An 18,101-nucleotide genomic window follows, 5' to 3' on the forward strand; every position below is an offset into this window, starting at 1 on the left:
TGGACCCCTTCCCAATCAATAGAATAGGTGGAGCCAGAAACGTGTTCATTCACTGGGGATGATGGCGTTTTCCCGTGTTCGACGAGACGCGTCCTAAGTGAGCGGGCACTCTCACCGATGTACGATGAAGTACAGTCACCACATGAAAGGACTCCGATAGTCCCGGAATGTAAGGGATGGAGACACCCCCCTTCGGTTGATTTGATTGTTTCTTGGACTGAGGGTTGGTTCTCTTTTCTATCTGGCAGTAACCCAGCTCCAATCTTCATAGCCACAAATGGCCAGGGATCTGCGAACCTTGGCAAGTTCTTGTGTCCGCTCTTCCTCCTTGGAGACAATGGAATTGTCGCGATCACATAAGGTGCGAATTACTCCAAGTTTGTGTTGAAGTGGATGGTTGGACGAGAAACCCAGATACTGGTCCGTATGTGTTGTTTTACGGTACACTTTGAAGCTCAAATTGTCCACATCATCTCGCGACACAGATACATCAAGCATCGGTAAGCAGCCTTCCTACTCTTTGTCCAAGGTAAACTTGATAGCGGGATGTTGGTTATTGATGTGCTCAGTAAACTCGTCGATCAAGATCTTATCGATGATCACCAGGGTATCATCCACGAAACGACCCCAAAATTTTTTGGGGCTGTGAAACGAAGCGAGTGCCTTCTGTTCGAAATTCTCCATAAAAAGGTTCGCTACGATCGGGGATACCGGGGACCCCATGGCTGCCCCTTCAATTTGTTGGTAAAACACATTGTCATATTGAAAGTACGTGGTGGTAAGCGAGTACTTAAGCAATATCATGATCTGATCAACATTAAGTTCAGTGCGTTCATGAAGGGTGATGTCATTTCTCAGGCGAATGTCAATAATGCGAAACGATTCATTTACCGGTGTGCAAGTAAACAAAGCAGTAACATCGTAACTTACGAGGATCTCGTCATTGGTAAGTTGAACATGTTGTAATTTCTCTACCAACTCCTTACTGTTCTTCAAATGGTGCGGCGATCGCCCAACCAGCGGGCCAATAATGTCCGCAGTAAATTTAGCAGTCTCGTACGAGATAGCTCCTCTACATGCAACAATGGGGCGCAAAGGCATGGTGGTCTTGTGTACCTTGGGGAGACCGTAGAATTTGGGAGTCTCCTCGGTGGTTGGATAGCTTAGGATACAATTTCTTGTATTTAAAGTCACTGATTGCACCACTCTGTTTTAACGGTTGGAGAGTTTGAATAAGCTTGCTCTTATATTGCTAGTAGGGTTGGATTTCAACTTCTTGTATGTCTTGTCATCGCTAAGCAGGGTTTCTGCTTTAGTTTTGTAGTCCTTGGTATTCATAACTACCGTCGCTCTTCCTTTGTCCGCGGGGACAATCATGATCTCCCGATTGTCTTTCAAACACTTGAGAGCGCCTTTTTCTTCACCGGAAATGTTGCTTTTCGGTGGTACAGCTTTGCGAAGTAACGTAGCAGTTTTGTCCCTCATGTTATTCGCATGTTCCGAAGCAAGCCCTACGAATTTGGCAGCCGTTTCCACCGCGGTGATGATTTCATCTGATTTCCTCCGGCGTGACCACGAAATTAAGGGCTTTCTGGAGTAGTGAAAGTTCATTATCTTCCAACTTGTGGTCCGAGATATTACCATCTGCCCGTTACCGCTTTGATCTCATCCTGCGATATTTCCACAGTTTTGGCTTTAGACTCTTTAGACAACTTGTTTTCCAGGTCAGCGAATTACCTTCGTAGCCAGTCTTTGCAAATGGCGGCCTCCGCACGCGCGGCATGCTGGTTAAATGCCACTACGTCATCGTATAGCGATCAGCTGGGATACGAGTAAACAACCATTCCTCCACATCGAGTTTCTCATTTTTCAGAGCACTGATTCTGTAGTTGATTTGACGAATCCTTTCAGACAAAAGTGCCGTTTCCGCATGTTGGATGGGATGATGTTATGTGCCTTATGTCCTGCGATCGATGTTTTTAGCCTGATGCTGCGAGGTGTGATTGCGATGTTTACAATGGAGAGAGAAGTGCAGATGACAACTGAATATCGCGATTTTCCTATCCAAAAGTTACAATTCCCGAAATTTCTTTAGGCACTCTCTGCCGTAATCGTTAGCGTGAATGTTTAACTGTCGTAGTTTATTCATATCGAGAAAGTACAAATTTAAATACAAACTTATATGAACGGTTCACATGACTCAAAAAGCAATTAATTTCAGAAATGACAACCGAAAATAATATTAGATAATAAAATGACCTATTTTGAAGTTACTCAATCAAATTTAAAATTCAGCCAAAGTATTGTGATCAACACATTATCAAATCCTCAGTCAATGCCGTGTAATTCAAAATTAAATATTTAACATACACAAATATAACAATGTCAATAAAACTATTTCTATCAGTTTGAAAAAGACACATCTGTGTCGAAAGCTCACGTAAGTGAACGAATTTCGTTGGGTACAGTTTAATTAAACTTCTACCAAAATGTCAAATAAATTGCATATATTTGACGATGATTAACGAAATTCAAATGTCTCTTCAGTTAGTGACTGGACTGAGTCTAGCTGACAATTGTTCATTGAATGTAGTTCTCAGTTCAGTTCAAGTTCGCTATATAGTAACAAAATTCAATACCGACAATTTATATTTCAAATCAGTTTCCTATCCAACCGTCCTGGAATTTGTAGATGGTACACTTAGGTCACTTCACCCAAGTCGTAGCTGACCTCTCTTACAGATTGATTCATGTTAATAGTGTGTGAGCCTGACCACTCAGATGGGGTGTTTGGTACCAGTTGGGGGGGGCAAAGCTGCACTGCTACCAGAGATAGTTGACATCATGGGCTACACAAAAATGCCTGATAGCAATTGAACAGGAGTAGCTTTTGGCGGGAAAAGGTCATCGAACAGGGTCAAAAGAGGTGTCAAATTGTTCGTTTTGATTGCACCATCTAAGATGTTTCGTTACATAGGTAATGTGGCGGGACGGCCGATTGCCGAGAGAGAAGCACGTGAATGTCTCAATGTGGGTTTAACATAAATACCTGGTTAGCTGTAACTTGGTATATGAATGTCAGGTGGCCGGGTTGACACCAGTTCCCAAAAATGGGGACACGATAATTTTTGTATGAGACGTGGGCAAGTCGTGGGGGCAGAACCCCACCGTCTGAGTACCTTTTATAAACAGAAGTGCATCTAAATAACACACGTAGTATTGGTCCTTTTATCTCCAACAATATTTTATTTACATAACTCCAGACTACGCATACAGGATTCAGTCACACCCCTATTCAATGCACCCCACTCCTACAATGGCTTCTGTGATACTACTCAGCTGGCACCCTCCCTCACCTGACAGCAAGGATGAGAATCAATAGGAAAAATGTGTTAATACAATTTATCATGAAAGGCCTACAAAAGTCTAAGTTATTTTGGTACTAAATGAAAAATTGGGCATAGTAGCCCCGCTCAGCGCATGCTAATAGTAATGACACTTACGAACAAATGCAAGCATGTATTGGTAAAGTATCATCATAATATTTGTCAGAAATCCTATAAAACACAACTACCCATTGGCCTACGAAAAATTGGGCATAGTAGCCCCGCTCAGCGCATGCCAATAGTAATGACACTTACGAACACATGCAAGCATGTATTGGTAAAGTATCATCATAAAATCTCATATACACATAATAAAACAATATGATTCCAACAGAATGTGCACTAATCACATACATAATAAAAATATACATGACTCACCAAATAAAAATCCTCTCCTGTTTATAAAATATAAACTCACCAAAAGGTACTCTACTCAGTGGGTAGGCCCCCAGACCTCCTCAAACCTCTGATGTGTCTCTTTTTAGTATAACACCGCCCCTCAGGGTGATGTTACCCCTTTTTAAGTTACTCCGCAATCTTGGTATAACACCCCCTCAGGATGATGTTACGCCTTTTAAGTTACTCCGCAATCTTGGTATAACACCCCCCCCTCAGGATGATGTTACGCCTTTAAGTTACTCCGCAATCTTGGTATAACACCCCCCCCTCAGGATGATGTTACGCCTTTTAAGTTACTCCGCAATCTTGGTATAACACCCCCCCCCCCTCCAGGATGATGTTACGCCTTTTAAGTTACTCCGCAATCTTGGTATAACACCCCCCTCAGGATGATGTTACGCCTTTTAAGTTACTCCGCAATCTTGGTATAACACCCCCCCCCTCAGGATGATGTTACGCCTTTAAGTTACTCCGCAATCTTGGTATAACACCCCCCCCTCAGGATGATGTTACGCCTTTTAAGTTACTCCGCAATCTTGGTATAACACCCCCCCTCAGGATGATGTTACGCCTTTTAAGTTACTCCGCAATCTTGGTATAACACCCCCCCTCAGGGTGATGTTACGCCTTTTAAGTTACTCCGCAATCTTGGTATAACACCCCCCCTCAGGATGATGTTACGCCTTTTAAGTTACTCCGCAATCTTGGTATAACACCCCCCCTCAGGATGATGTTACGCCTTTTAAGTTACTCCGCAATCTTGGTATAACACCCCCCCTCAGGATGATGTTACGCCTTTTAAGTTACTCCGCAATCTTGGTATAACACCCCCCCCCTCAGGATGATGTTACGCCTTTTAAGTTACTCCGCAATCTTGGTATAACACCCCCCCTCAGGATGATGTTACGCCTTTTAAGTTACTCCGCAATCTTGGTATAACACCCCCCTCAGGATGATGTTACGCCTTTTAAGTTACTCCGCAATCTTGGTATAACACCCCCCCCCAGGATGATGTTACGCCTTTAAAGTTACTCCGCAATCTTGGTATAACACCCCCCTCAGGGTGATGTTACGCCTTTTAAGTTACTCCGCAATCTTGGTAACACCCCCCCTCAGGATGATGTTACGCCTTTTAAGTTACTCCGCAATCTTGGTATAACACCCCCCCTCAGGATGATGTTACGCCTTTTAAGTTACTCCGCTATCTTGGTATAACACCCCCCCCTCAGGGTGATGTTACGCCTTTTAAGTTACTCCACAATCTTGGTATAACACCCCCCCCCCCTCAGGATGATGTTACGCCTTTTAAGTTACTCCGCAATCTTGGTATAACACCCCCCTCAGGATGATGTTACGCCTTTTAAGTTACTCCGCAATCTTTTAATGCACTGAAAAGCAAACATCACGTGCACGGAGCCATAACACATTTCTGTTGGAATCAATAATAAAATAAATAATAATCGATATACCAAATCAACTCACCACATCTTTCCGTGAACGCTTAATATTCACATAAATATATATATGAATATTTAAATATACCTTTTCACACAATGCATAGGCCTAAATAAATCATAGGCCCTGTACATGACAATCTCATAATAAAAACCTAATTATCTTGAAGTAGCATTTGTGTGTGACTGTACATATGATCTAAACGTTAAAGCCTCTATGATTTGAAACAAATTATAATTTCGTTACATGACTACTTTTGGTTGAGGCCTAAGTTTGTATATTAGATAATAAGCATGAATAATGCCAAAGGTCAGGCAACATTGCAAACACATAATAGTTTGTGAAAAGTGAGAGAGAGAGTGTGAGTATTATTTTCCAAACGAAAATAATACAACGCGAAAATATAATGACCCCTATTAATTACGCACAACATGCCACATCTAAAATAATTAATTAAATCCAAGATCCGAAAATATAAAACGGGGAACCCCCGTATTGATGCAATTAGCACATGTACATTGTATATGCACTCCCAGTAATGCACATGTACTGTACACGCACCTTTGTCCTCGAAGAAAGGCCATCCATCACCTTCGCACGTAAGCACCCACACAATGATGGATCCCATATTACCTAGCTGGGGGGTTTACACCCCCCAGCTAGGTATTGTAATCGGTCGGGTTCTTCCGCTGGCAACAAACCACTGTAATCTTCCTGTTTTCTTCCGCTGGCAACAAAGTTAGTACGAGGAACCCATACCGTAGTAGCTCTGCACAATAGGTAGATAGATAGGGCAGCACCAATACGAAAATGTCATACCGATAAATGATGTGTCTGTTTTGCCCGTTAGTTAGTACGAGGAACCCATACCATAGTAGCTCTGCACAATAGGTAGATAGATAGGGCAGCACCAATACGAAAATGTCATACCGATAAATGATGTGTCTGTTTCCTGTGAGTGAGGCTGAAGGTATGGATACACAGAGTTTGTTTATGTATTGAAACTGTGACAAAATATGAGAAGCAGTAAAGGCATATTTATATAGGGGCTTTGTAATAGGAATGTGATGTTTGATATGAACCAGGTGTGTTAAAGGCTCTACTTCACAGTAATTGTAGTGGAAATTTCTGGATTTAAACATTGTGTTTACTATTTGAAGCCCGTGATTGGAAGTATTGCTTGCTTTGTATGTTTGGAAACAGTTGATTAATGTGGCAGGTTTAAAATGGTCTTGTAGTGTTTTCTTGTCTCTTTCTTTGTAATGAAGGTGTTTTGGGGCTGATGAGTAATTGCAATGTTAGTACTAGTATAATTATATGAAACTATTGTTTTATACGTACATGTATATCTTAGAGTAGGCTATGTAGCTTATTTTGTTTGATTGAAAACATGTGACATTTAGTTTTATATTTGCTTCACAGTTCCTGATTTGTGTGGTTTAAAAACATTAACAATTAGTGTTCGTGTATTTTACAATTTTATCAAACATGGTTATAACACAAAAATAGCTTTCAAATGGACTAGGGTTAAACGGGGGGGGCTTGCATGAAGGTGGGACATGAATTAATTTGGCCTATTTTGTTTGTTTGTTTAATATGAGGTTGGTGGAAATAGTATGAAAGCCAATAGTATGAAAGCCTTTAAAACTGTAGTAATTGGAATATCTACTGGGTAATTCGGTGCAGCAGCACTGTGGTATCACCTTACATTTGATGATATGTCTGTTGGAAAAGTGCAGGAGTACTTCCCTGATGATACATTTAGGTAATTCGGTGCCGGAGCACTGTGGTATCACCTTACATTTGATGTAGTATATGTCACATATAATTAGGTAGGGGCTGCCGGCTGGTTTATAGTGTTTGTTGGTTGGAGTATAAATTGTGCTGGACTTTTTGAAACCATGACCTGAATATGGCAAGGACAATTAAAATATCACTTTAATAATAGTTAGTGACATCTGCAGTGGTATTGAAGTGTGTAAAGTAGTGGTCTTGCTATTTTCATTGTAGGGAACTTTAAAATGTAGTATCATTTTGTATAAGGCCAAATAAAATAAAAAACATGTTTATGTCCGGGTTTTTGAATTTTTTTATATTTGGCCTAATGTATAGGAGGGGAACTTTACTTCCTTTTTATAAATGTAGTAGCCCTAGTATGAATCAAGGTGAAATTGGATAGCACCTGTTTTGTGGAAAATCTTGTTGTGAGCATTTTAAATGGTGAACACCAGGTTGTGAAGATTTTCTCTTCAGAAGGTTACCGCCCACCGCCAGAGCAGAAATAAAGTCTTGATGCTGTGAGCAATCCAGGAAAACTACCAAGGTCTTAGACATCTATGTGAGGACTGTGAATTTGGATACTTGTATAGACTTTGACCTAGAATTTGTTGGAGTTGGTCATTTTGTTGTGGATTCCTGGTTTTATATATCAGTTTATAATTTAAGATTTTAAAGTGGATTGCGTTTGAAGGTAAGTAATACACTTGTATACATTGTACAATACATTGTATGTAGCAGTCACCTGTCTTTCGTGGTCACTGTCTTTTGTAATATCGTGGCACAATATCCAAATGATATCGGACGAACTCTCTCCAATGATGAGCAGGGTTGATACCGGGGGTTGATACCCGGGTTGATAATTATTTATTATTGGTAAGTGAAGTCCCTTATTAAGTTAGTTGAATAAATGTAGGTTGAAGACATGGTTAGCCTTACCTGGGGGGTACTCCCATTGTGGCCTTTCCGCGATAATAGAAACGCGTAAAAAGGGTAGTTTTTCGTGGGTAGGTATGATACGCGCGTACCGTGTTTAGGGTGTCCAAAACATGTCAAATTGGAAAAAAGGGTGGCAAACTTGCAATTGCTAATACACGGTAATGAAATTTACTAGGGTATGAAATTTGATGGAATTTGAAGGAATGAAACCCCCGTTTATGGTTGTGAAAACAAGCGTGTGTTACCTGTTTGTATAGGGTATTGATTTTAGGCAAGGGTTAAATCCTTGTTTACTGTGCGATGCAGGGGTGTCTGATGTGCCCCCCCTCAGAAGTTAGGAACTTTTGGAAAATGAAGACCCAATTGAAGGCATTTGGTTGACCATTTTGTCACTATTATTGTGTAAAATTTCAATTTGAAAAAGCCTAAAATTTGCGAAAAGACAAGCCAAATTGAAGCCATTTGTGGATGTGTTGACTTTTATTGTGCATTGTTTTATAATTATGTACCCATAAAGCTGCGCACGCAGTGGTTGTCTGAGGGGGCTCAGAAGTGAGAAAATGTTGTAAAGTAAAGACCTAATTGAAGGCATTTGGTGGAGCCACTTTCTTCACTGTTATTGTATGAATTATTGTTTTAAACATCAAGTGGTGGGTCAAATAAGCACCAGTGAAATTGCCCAAAGTAGGTATACTGACAAGTAATTGAAAATGCAGATGCTATACAACGGGGTCACTGCCATTGTGGCCTGTACACCATCCGCGATAAAGAAAACACGTAAAAAGGGTCGTTTTTCGTGGGTAGGCACGATACGCGCTTTTAGGGTGTCAAAACATGAAAAATTGGAAAAAAGGGTAGCAAAATTGCAATTTCTAAATACGCGGAAATGAAATTTAGGGTATGAAATTTGATGTTAGGAATGAAATCCCTGTTTAGGGTGTCGTTTTAGCCAAGGGTTAAATCCTTGTTTAGGGTGCTTTTCAAAAGTTGATTATCGCGGATGGTGTACAGGCCACAATGGGAGTGGCCCCCGGGTATACAACCGACCAACATAAGCATGATATAAGGTGGCATGTCCTTTTTGTCACCCCAAACTGTACAAATATTTGCAGGGAAATGTACTCACTGAAAAGTCATGTCATGGAATTGTATGTCTCGGGGTATGTCTATGGCCAGTGAAAATATTTGTGTGTATAGTAACTTGATACGGATAAACAAAATACTACTGCAGTTGAACATAGAAGTATAGGTCCTGCATGAATTGTTTTAGTTTCACTCCCCTGACCTTTATAACCCACTTAGCCATATTTTCTGCCAACTCACTCCACTGACCATGACCCACTTAATTTCTGCCAACCCCCACCCCGAGCTAGGTACTGTTTTTCTATCCGTTCTTTCTTTCTTCTTTCTGTCAATAAATTAAATGCTTCTTCTGCCACAAGCAACATCCTACAATCTTACAATTGCATATATGGACATCTGTAACGGGTATGGGGCTCAAACTTGGTGACAACTAATCTCATGACCAGGGTCTGCTCATGACCAGGGGAACATTTTGCAGGGGTCAGGTCAAAGGTCATGCAGAGGTCAAATTTTAGACATGCTTTTCCTAGACAACTGTAAGGGGTACGGGGCTCAAACTTGGTGACAACAAACTTAAGGATCAAGGGAACATTTTAGAACACTTTACAAGGTTCAGGTCAAAGGTTAACCGGGGTCAAATCTTATAATTTCTTTTTCTGGATATTTGTAAGGGGTATGTGATCAAACTCAGTGAAAACAAATCTCAATCATGACCAGGGGAACATTTTGCAGGGGTCAGGTCAAAGGTCATGCAGAGGTCAAATTTTCGAAATGCATTTTCTGGACATCTGTAAGGGGTATGGGGTTCAAACTCCGTGACAACAAACTTACTGACTAGGGGAACACTGTGCATGGGTCAGGTCAAAGGTTATCTGGGGTCATCTCTTGGAATTTCATTTTCTGGACATATGTAAGGAGTACGGGACTCAAACTCGGTGACAACAAAGGGGAACATTCTTGGACCATTTTGCAGGGGTCAGATACCTCCAAAACACCAACATGCCCCAGCTAGGTTTGTGGTCTAAGACCACCATTTGCCTCTAGTTTAATTTCAAATATAAAATAATTCACAACACCAAACTAATTCAGCTCTTTCTCACTTCCCACTTTACCTAGAAAGCTGAATTGCACACCATAGTAAGGGCAAAGGTATGCTGTCTGGTTTAGGACCTATGATGATAAAATACTAGAATGAGAAATCCTGAATTTGGAGGTGCATTTGAAACCATGAACGACAAGAAATTTGGATGCAGCGCTATGCACACCGCTTACACGTGCGAAACAACATAGCCAAAATCACCCAACTTACGTATGAAGAAAGAAATCGTCCAAAACACATTTAAAAACTGATTCCACGATCTCAAAACCACCTCCACGCGTTATATACCAATATCCTAACTTAATTTGGAACTCTTTAATCCCGAAAACAATTTTAATACTCTAAAAATAATGAATATTAAAAATACGACAAAGAAAAGCTGTATATATTCACCTGACAGCAAGGATGAGAATGACATGAGGTCGCCCAGCCGGCTAGCATGTCGGACGCGCTAATTGGCTGACGGAGATAATTGATTGGATACGTACGGCGCGCTAATTGGCTGAACGGTTAATTGATTGGATACGTACGCTAATTGGCTGACAGAGATAATTGATTGACTGAAAATTACAAGAAATCCAATTTAAAGGGATACACGCGACTTGGGGATAGGAAAATGAAATGGGAATTACCTAAAAATAATATTATGTGTTGGCTTGATTTACCAATACCGTTTCACAGCCCCCCTCCCACAATGTGCCGTCCCTGGCACATGGACGAAAAAAAAATAAAAACGGCATTGGTAAATGCTGCCTTATCTTAGTACTACACTACTCTACTCCTAGCTAATGGAAATGGCCTAAGTCTTCAATCTTGCACTGCGGTCTTCATAGTTATCGTCTGTATCAGTCTGTCAGTTCTGACATCTGCGATGCTGGTTGTCCGTCATCATTAAACCACTCGAATGTCTAACTGCTACCATCCTCTGAAGTATGTACGTCATGGTCGTGGGGAAATGGTTGGTCAGCCCATCTATGGCTAGAAAGGCATTGGAAGAAGAGACGGTTTGGTAGTAGCCTTCACTCTACCAAGTTATCGCCATACTGCTGGAATGAGAGTCTGGTGGTCCCACCACGGTAAGTATCCTCAAACACCGCAGCTATACACATAAGTTTAGAATAATCTAGTGCTCTGAACACTCCTTCTTGTGATTCATAACATCAAGAAACTACTGCTAATACCAAACGTTACTCGGAAAGAAAAACTAAATAATAAAGGGTACTGCAGAAGGTGTAGTACAAAGACGGCTAAGGCGGTGGAGGGAGCTTGTCCCCTCTCTCTGGTAAAGGACCAGCCTATCACCCCAACATGCATGTACCACCAGAATTTCATAAGTTCCCCGATACTTCTGTTACTCTGCTTCCCCGTCTTCCTTTCCTCCGTCTCTTCGCCGACTGGTTGCCTCTCTATTTCCCCCTCTATTCTCTTCGTAAGTCATGGTCATGGGAGTTTGGTTGATAAGCTCATCTCTACTTGATTGCATTGGTAATAGGACGGTTTGGACCTTCACTCCGAACCAGTGTCCTTGACTCTCCCAAGCTATCGTCCTCAAGGCTCTACCAAGGAGTCCGGTGACGTAGAGACATCACCACCATCTATATTTGGCACAACACATAGCATATAACTCCTGAAACTATCACCGACTCCCCGTTGTCCTGACAACATTTCCTTACTCCTATAAGGAAATAAGTGTGACAAGTCCCAAAGTACAGTCTCCCTGTCTCGTCCGTAGAAAACATATTATTTGAAGAACCATGCCCCCATATTAACTCATCCCTTACACACAGCTACAAAAATCACCGATGAAGACAATCTCCCCAACTACTTCAGCCTCACGTTTGATTTGACTTGAAAATACAACAACCTCAACACAACATTAAAACACACTGAAAACTGCAACATAACTTATTTACAACTGCTCCACTTTTGACTACTCTGCGTGTCTGACCGAACTTCTAATTAGCCCCACTCTTCAGCGCACTCGCATGCACCATAGGCCCCTGCTCATGTTCCATCACAGGGATCCCACACTTCCAAGGCTTCAAGTCCAGTCCCTCACACGTGGCTACCCTATTCACACTAACAACCATTGGCTTACTACCCCTACTCCTCTGCACACGCACCGCTCCTCCTGGCAAGTTAGCCAACACCATGTAAGGCCCTCCGGAATCTCCACCAACTCTCCCTGGTACCTGGTTACCACACACCCACACAAAGTCCCCAGGCTTGACATGAACACCTGGTCCTCTTGGTCTCAGACCATTATTTACTACACTGCGATCATATGACACTGCAGCTCTCCTCACACCGTCCAAGTCAAACCCCCGGTACTGTAAGTAATCCCTCACGTCATCACCCATCCCCACCCAATAGTAACTCTGCCTCACTACAGCCAATACATTCCTAGTTCTTAATCCTCCACCAGCCCCCGTTACACACAACTCCTCCAACACCTGCTCCTGTAGTCCCCGTGGTAACACAATCAACCACCTCGCCATCTTACCATCCTGACTTTCCCATCTCCGGACCAAAACCCCCTCCTTCACACCCAAAACCTCCCACTGTCTCATGTAACATTGCGGCACTACTCCCCACACTGGTTTTCTGCCCTCTATCTTCCCCCTCAACATAGGGCTAATCACCCTATCTCGTAATTGCATGTCCCTTATGCTCTCCAAAGTAACTCCTCTCACACCTCCTTCTCCACTACTGCCCCCTCCCAGTCCTGATCTCCTCTCCACACACTTCCTTCCGACCTTCCTATCACCTCCTTCTTCCTTAGCCTCCTATCACCGTGTACACCTCCTTCTCTACTACTGCCCCCTCCCAGTCCTGATCTCCTCTCCACACACTTCCTTCCGACCTTCCTACTACCTCCTTCTTCCTTAGCCTCCTATCACCTCCCATGCTGCCCTGACTCTCTCCGACTACCTCAGTCGTGTCACTACTGACACTACTATCCCCCTCCACGGTCAACAGCCGAGACACACACTTTTGTCTCACATATACTCCTGCTGACACTGACCCCCTTGGCCCCTCTTCCTTGCCACGAATACTATTCCTCACCCGTTCCTCCTCACTGTGGAGAAATGACGCCATGGCCTCTGCACTACTTATTGCCTCCTCAAAAGTCTTAGTCCTCGCCCGAAAGACTTCCTCTCTCAGCTCCACAGTCCCCAGCGCTCGCCCAAAATGCAGCTTGGCTATCTCCTCTCTCTTCTCCCGGCTCATTTCGGGGTAAACTAACCCCACCAGCTTTAAAATCTCACGGGCCAAGGCAGCAATGGGCTCCCCTGGGAGCTGCTCTCTCCGGGATAACCTTTGAAAGTAACTCTCCGGGCACTCCCGGGGCCCAAATTCTTTCTGTAATAAAGCCACTAAATCTTTATAGGATATCTCTCTCGCATCTACATCATTGACACTCAAAACCGCCAGGGCATCATCCTTACAACACGTAACCAGTTGGTACTTGGCAGCCTCCTCTGTCCACTGGTTGTATTCCCTACATGCCTCAAAGTGTATGATAAAATCCTTCCATGGGGTCCCCCCACCAAATTCCAACGGACTCTTCTCATTTCTCGCCTCGACTAATTGATCGCTAGACGAATCATCATGAACAGCATGAGAGTATTGGTTCTCCTCCACCATCTTTGATCTCACCTTTAGTTGATCTTCCAATTCTCTCAGTCCCTGCTCCCTTTCCTTCAACACCGCCTCCCGTTTCTTTAAATTTGTTTGCCTCTTTTTGAACGCTTGTTCACATGATCTCTTCTCAGCTAAGTACTTCTCACGCCGTCTCTCAGCTTTCTCCTCTTCACTACTCAAACTGACAGCTCTCTCCTCCAATTCTTGAACCTGTCTGCTATACCCTGCCTTCTGACTATACAATTGCTCCAACTCCCTACTCTTCGTCTCCTCCCACACCTTCACTCCTCTTTCCCACTCCTCTCTCTCATGCTCACACCTCACCTCCCTATCATGTATCTCTGCTATCCTATCTCTCAATTTCTCCTTATGCGCGTCAAAAGCAGCTCGCCGCTCCTCCAATTTCGTTACCTCAAGTTGCCTCTCAGCTTCCCACATCCTCTCCCTTTCCTCAATTTCCTCATTCCTATCAGACAGGGTACTCATCTTACAGCTCAATTCCCACTCCCGCCTATCATTTCGTATGTTGAGGACGTACATATCTTTCTCAAAGGCCGCTCGTCGCTCTTCCAATTCACTAGTTTCACGCTCCTTTTCTTTCTCCCATGCCCTCTCTCTTTCTTCGAACTCAGCTTTCCGGACTGACAGGGCACTCTCCATTTCTTCGATCCCAGCCTTCTTGTCAGACAGGGCACTCTCCATTTCTTCGATCCCAGCCTTCTTGTCAGACAGGGCACTATCCCTCTCACTGCTTGTATTTTCTTCCCTCAGCCTCGCTTCTATATCAACGGTAGCTCGTATCTTCTTCAATTCAGCCACTGCACGTACCCTCTCAACTTCCCATTCCCTCTCTCTTTCCTCAATCCCGGCCTTCCTGTCAGACAGGCTTATTTCCCAGGCCTCCACCTGTGAGTCAAAGGCAGCTCGCCGCTCTTCCAATTCACTAACTTCACGTCTCCTTTCACCTTCCCATGCCCTCTCTCTTTCTTCTAACTCTCTCCTCCGTTGCTGGTTATACACCATCTGTTCAAACACCTCCTTTCTCTCCTCTACGTTCCTCTTCTCCCACAACTCCACCTCCATCCTATGCCCTCTCTTCATCGAAGTCAACGTCTCTAGTTCAACGTTGATTTGCTCCTCTGCCTCCTTTACGACATTAGCAAGTTCCAACTGGTAATCTACCTCACCATTCATGTCATAATTACCAGAATCTGGGTTATCATACACATTCTCCTCTCTAGCGCACAAGTGATCGGTTCTATACTCCCCCTCCTCTGTGCTATCCCCAGGATCCATCTCAGATTTACTATTCCCCGCATCCACAACAGATATGTCCCCCATCTCCTCTGCCTCTCCTACTCTCCCCCAGTCTACACTTTCTACCTCTGAGTCTCTAAAAAGATATATACCACTGTCGTGACTGTCTTCCCCGTCACTGCGCTCCAAATAGCGCTCAAAAGTATCCCCTACTCTCGGTGGAAACTCCTCGCCTCTATCATCCATGTCATCTTTATCTATTCTCTCCTCCTCCTTACTCATATCCCTATGTTTTGCCCCATCCTCATCACAAATGCCTGCCATGATCTCCATAAACAGACCTATTTCGTCTCCTTCCACCGCAACGGCATCACACGCCTCCTCCTGACGACTACGCAAAGTCTTCCGATGCCTCCTTCTACCTCTCCTCCCCAATCTTCTCCCACGACGACCTCCTCCTCTCCCTTCCTCTCCTACTCTTCCTAACATTGTTGTGCACCTATAGTACTGCTTATAACACTCAAATCCCACTTCTGACACCAATTTGTGGCGGGACGGCCGATTGCCGAGAGAGAAGCACGTGAATGTCTCAATGTGGGTTTAACATAAATACCTGGTTAGCTGTAACTTGGTATATGAATGTCAGGTGGCCGGGTTGACACCAGTTCCCAAAAATGGGGACACGATAATTTTTGTATGAGACGTGGGCAAGTCGTGGGGCAGAACCCCACCGTCTGAGTACCTTTTATAAACAGAAGTGCATCTAAATAACACACGTAGTATTGGTCCTTTTATCTCCAACAATATTTTATTTACATAACTCCAGACTACGCATACAGGATTCAGTCACACCCCTATTCAATGCACCCCACTCCTACAATGGCTTCTGTGATACTACTCAGCTGGCACCCTCCCTCACCTGACAGCAAGGATGAGAATCAATAGGAAAAATGTGTTAATACAATTTATCATGAAAGGCCTACAAAAGTCTAAGTTATTTTGGTACTAAATGAAAAATTGGGCATAGTAGCCCCGCTCAGCGCATGCTAATAGTAATGACACTTACGAACAAATGCAAGCATGTATTGGTAAAGTATCATCATAAAATCTCATATACACATAATAAAACAATATGATTCCAACAGAATGTGCACTAATCACATACATAATAAAAATATACATGACTCACCAAATAAAAATCCTCTCCTGTTTATAAAATATAAACTCACCAAAAGGTACTCTACTCAGTGGGTAGGCCCCCAGACCTCCTCAAACCTCTGATGTGTCTCTTTTTGGTATAACACCGCCCCTCAGGGTGATGTTACCCCTTTTTAAGTTACTCCGCAATCTTGGTATAACACCCCCCCCTCAGGATGATGTTACGCCTTTAAGTTACTCCGCAATCTTGGTATAACACCCCCCCTCAGGATGATGTTACGCCTTTTAAGTTACTCCCCAATCTTGGTATAACACCCCCCCTCAGGATGATGTTACGCCTTTTAAGTTACTCCGCAATCTTGGTATAACACCCCCTCAGGATGATGTTACGCCTTTTAAGTTACTCCGCAATCTTGGTATAACACCCCCTCAGGATGATGTTACGCCTTTAAGTTACTCCGCAATCTTGGTATAACACCCCCCAGGATGATGTTACGCCTTTTAAGTTACTCCGCAATCTTGGTATAACACCCCCCCTCAGGATGATGTTACGCCTTTTAAGTTACTCCGCAATCTTGGTATAACACCCCCCCCCCTCAGGGTGATGTTACGCCTTTTAAGTTACTCCGCAATCTTGGTATAACACCCCCCTCAGGATGATGTTACGCCTTTTAAGTTACTCCGCAATCTTGGTATAACACCCCCCTCAGGATGATGTTACGCCTTTTAAGTTACTCCGCAATCTTGGTATAACACCCCCCCCCCTCAGGATGATGTTACGCCTTTTAAGTTACTCCGCAATCTTGGTATAACACCCCCCCTCAGGATGATGTTACGCCTTTTAAGTTACTCCACAATCTTGGTATAACACCCCCCCCCCTCAGGATGATGTTACGCCTTTTAAGTTACTCCACAATCTTGGTATAACACCCCCCCCCCCCTCAGGATGATGTTACGCCTTTTAAGTTACTCCGCAATCTTGGTATAACACCCCCCCTCAGGATGATGTTACGCCTTTTAAGTTACTCCGCAATCTTGGTATAACACCCCCCCTCAGGATGATGTTACGCCTTTTAAGTTACTCCGCAATCTTGGTATAACACCCCCCCCCTCAGGATGATGTTACGCCTTTTAAGTTACTCCGCTATCTTGGTATAACACCCCCCTCAGGGTGATGTTACGCCTTTTAAGTTACTCCACAATCTTGGTATAAACACCCCCTCAGGATGATGTTACGCCTTTTAAGTTACTCCGCAATCTTGGTATAACACCCCCCCTCAGGATGATGTTACGCCTTTTAAGTTACTCCGCAATCTTTTGATGCACTGAAAAGCAAACATCACGTACACGGAGCCATAACACATTTCTGTTGGAATCAATAATAAAATAAATAATAATCGATATACCAAATCAACTCACCACATCTTTCCGTGAACGCTTAATATTCACATAAATATATATATGAATATTTAAATATACCTTTTCACACAATGCATAGGCCTAAATAAATCATAGGCCCTGTACATGACAATCTCATAATAAAAACCTAATTATCTTGAAGTAGCATTTGGGTGTGACTGTACATATGATCTAAACGTTAAAGCCTCTATGATTTGAAACAAATTATAATTTCGTTACATGACTACTTTTGGTTGAGGCCTAAGTTTGTATATTAGATAATAAGCATGAATAATGCCAAAGGTCAGGCAACATTGCAAACACATAATAATTTGTGAAAAGTGAGAGAGAGAGTGTGAGTATTATTTTCCAAACGAAAATAATACAACGCGAAAATATAATGACCCCTATTAATTACGCACAACATGCCACATCTAAAATAATTAATTAAATCCAAGATCCGAAAATATAAAACGGGGAACCCCCGTATTGATGCAATTAGCACA

General features: G+C 42.9%; 1 protein-coding gene across 1 annotated transcript; it reads right to left on the minus strand.

Moving 5' to 3' along the window:
- Window positions 1-513: 513 nt before the first annotated feature.
- On the minus strand, window positions 514-1,101 carry LOC140151761 (uncharacterized). Its single transcript, XM_072174098.1, has one exon. The coding sequence runs from the start codon at window positions 1,099-1,101 to the stop codon at window positions 514-516; it is 588 nt and encodes a 195-aa protein (XP_072030199.1).
- Window positions 1,102-18,101: the final 17,000 nt, after the last annotated feature.

This window comes from Amphiura filiformis, chromosome 5 (assembly GCF_039555335.1).
Source record: "Amphiura filiformis chromosome 5, Afil_fr2py, whole genome shotgun sequence".
NCBI classification, from domain to species: domain Eukaryota; kingdom Metazoa; phylum Echinodermata; class Ophiuroidea; order Amphilepidida; family Amphiuridae; genus Amphiura; species Amphiura filiformis.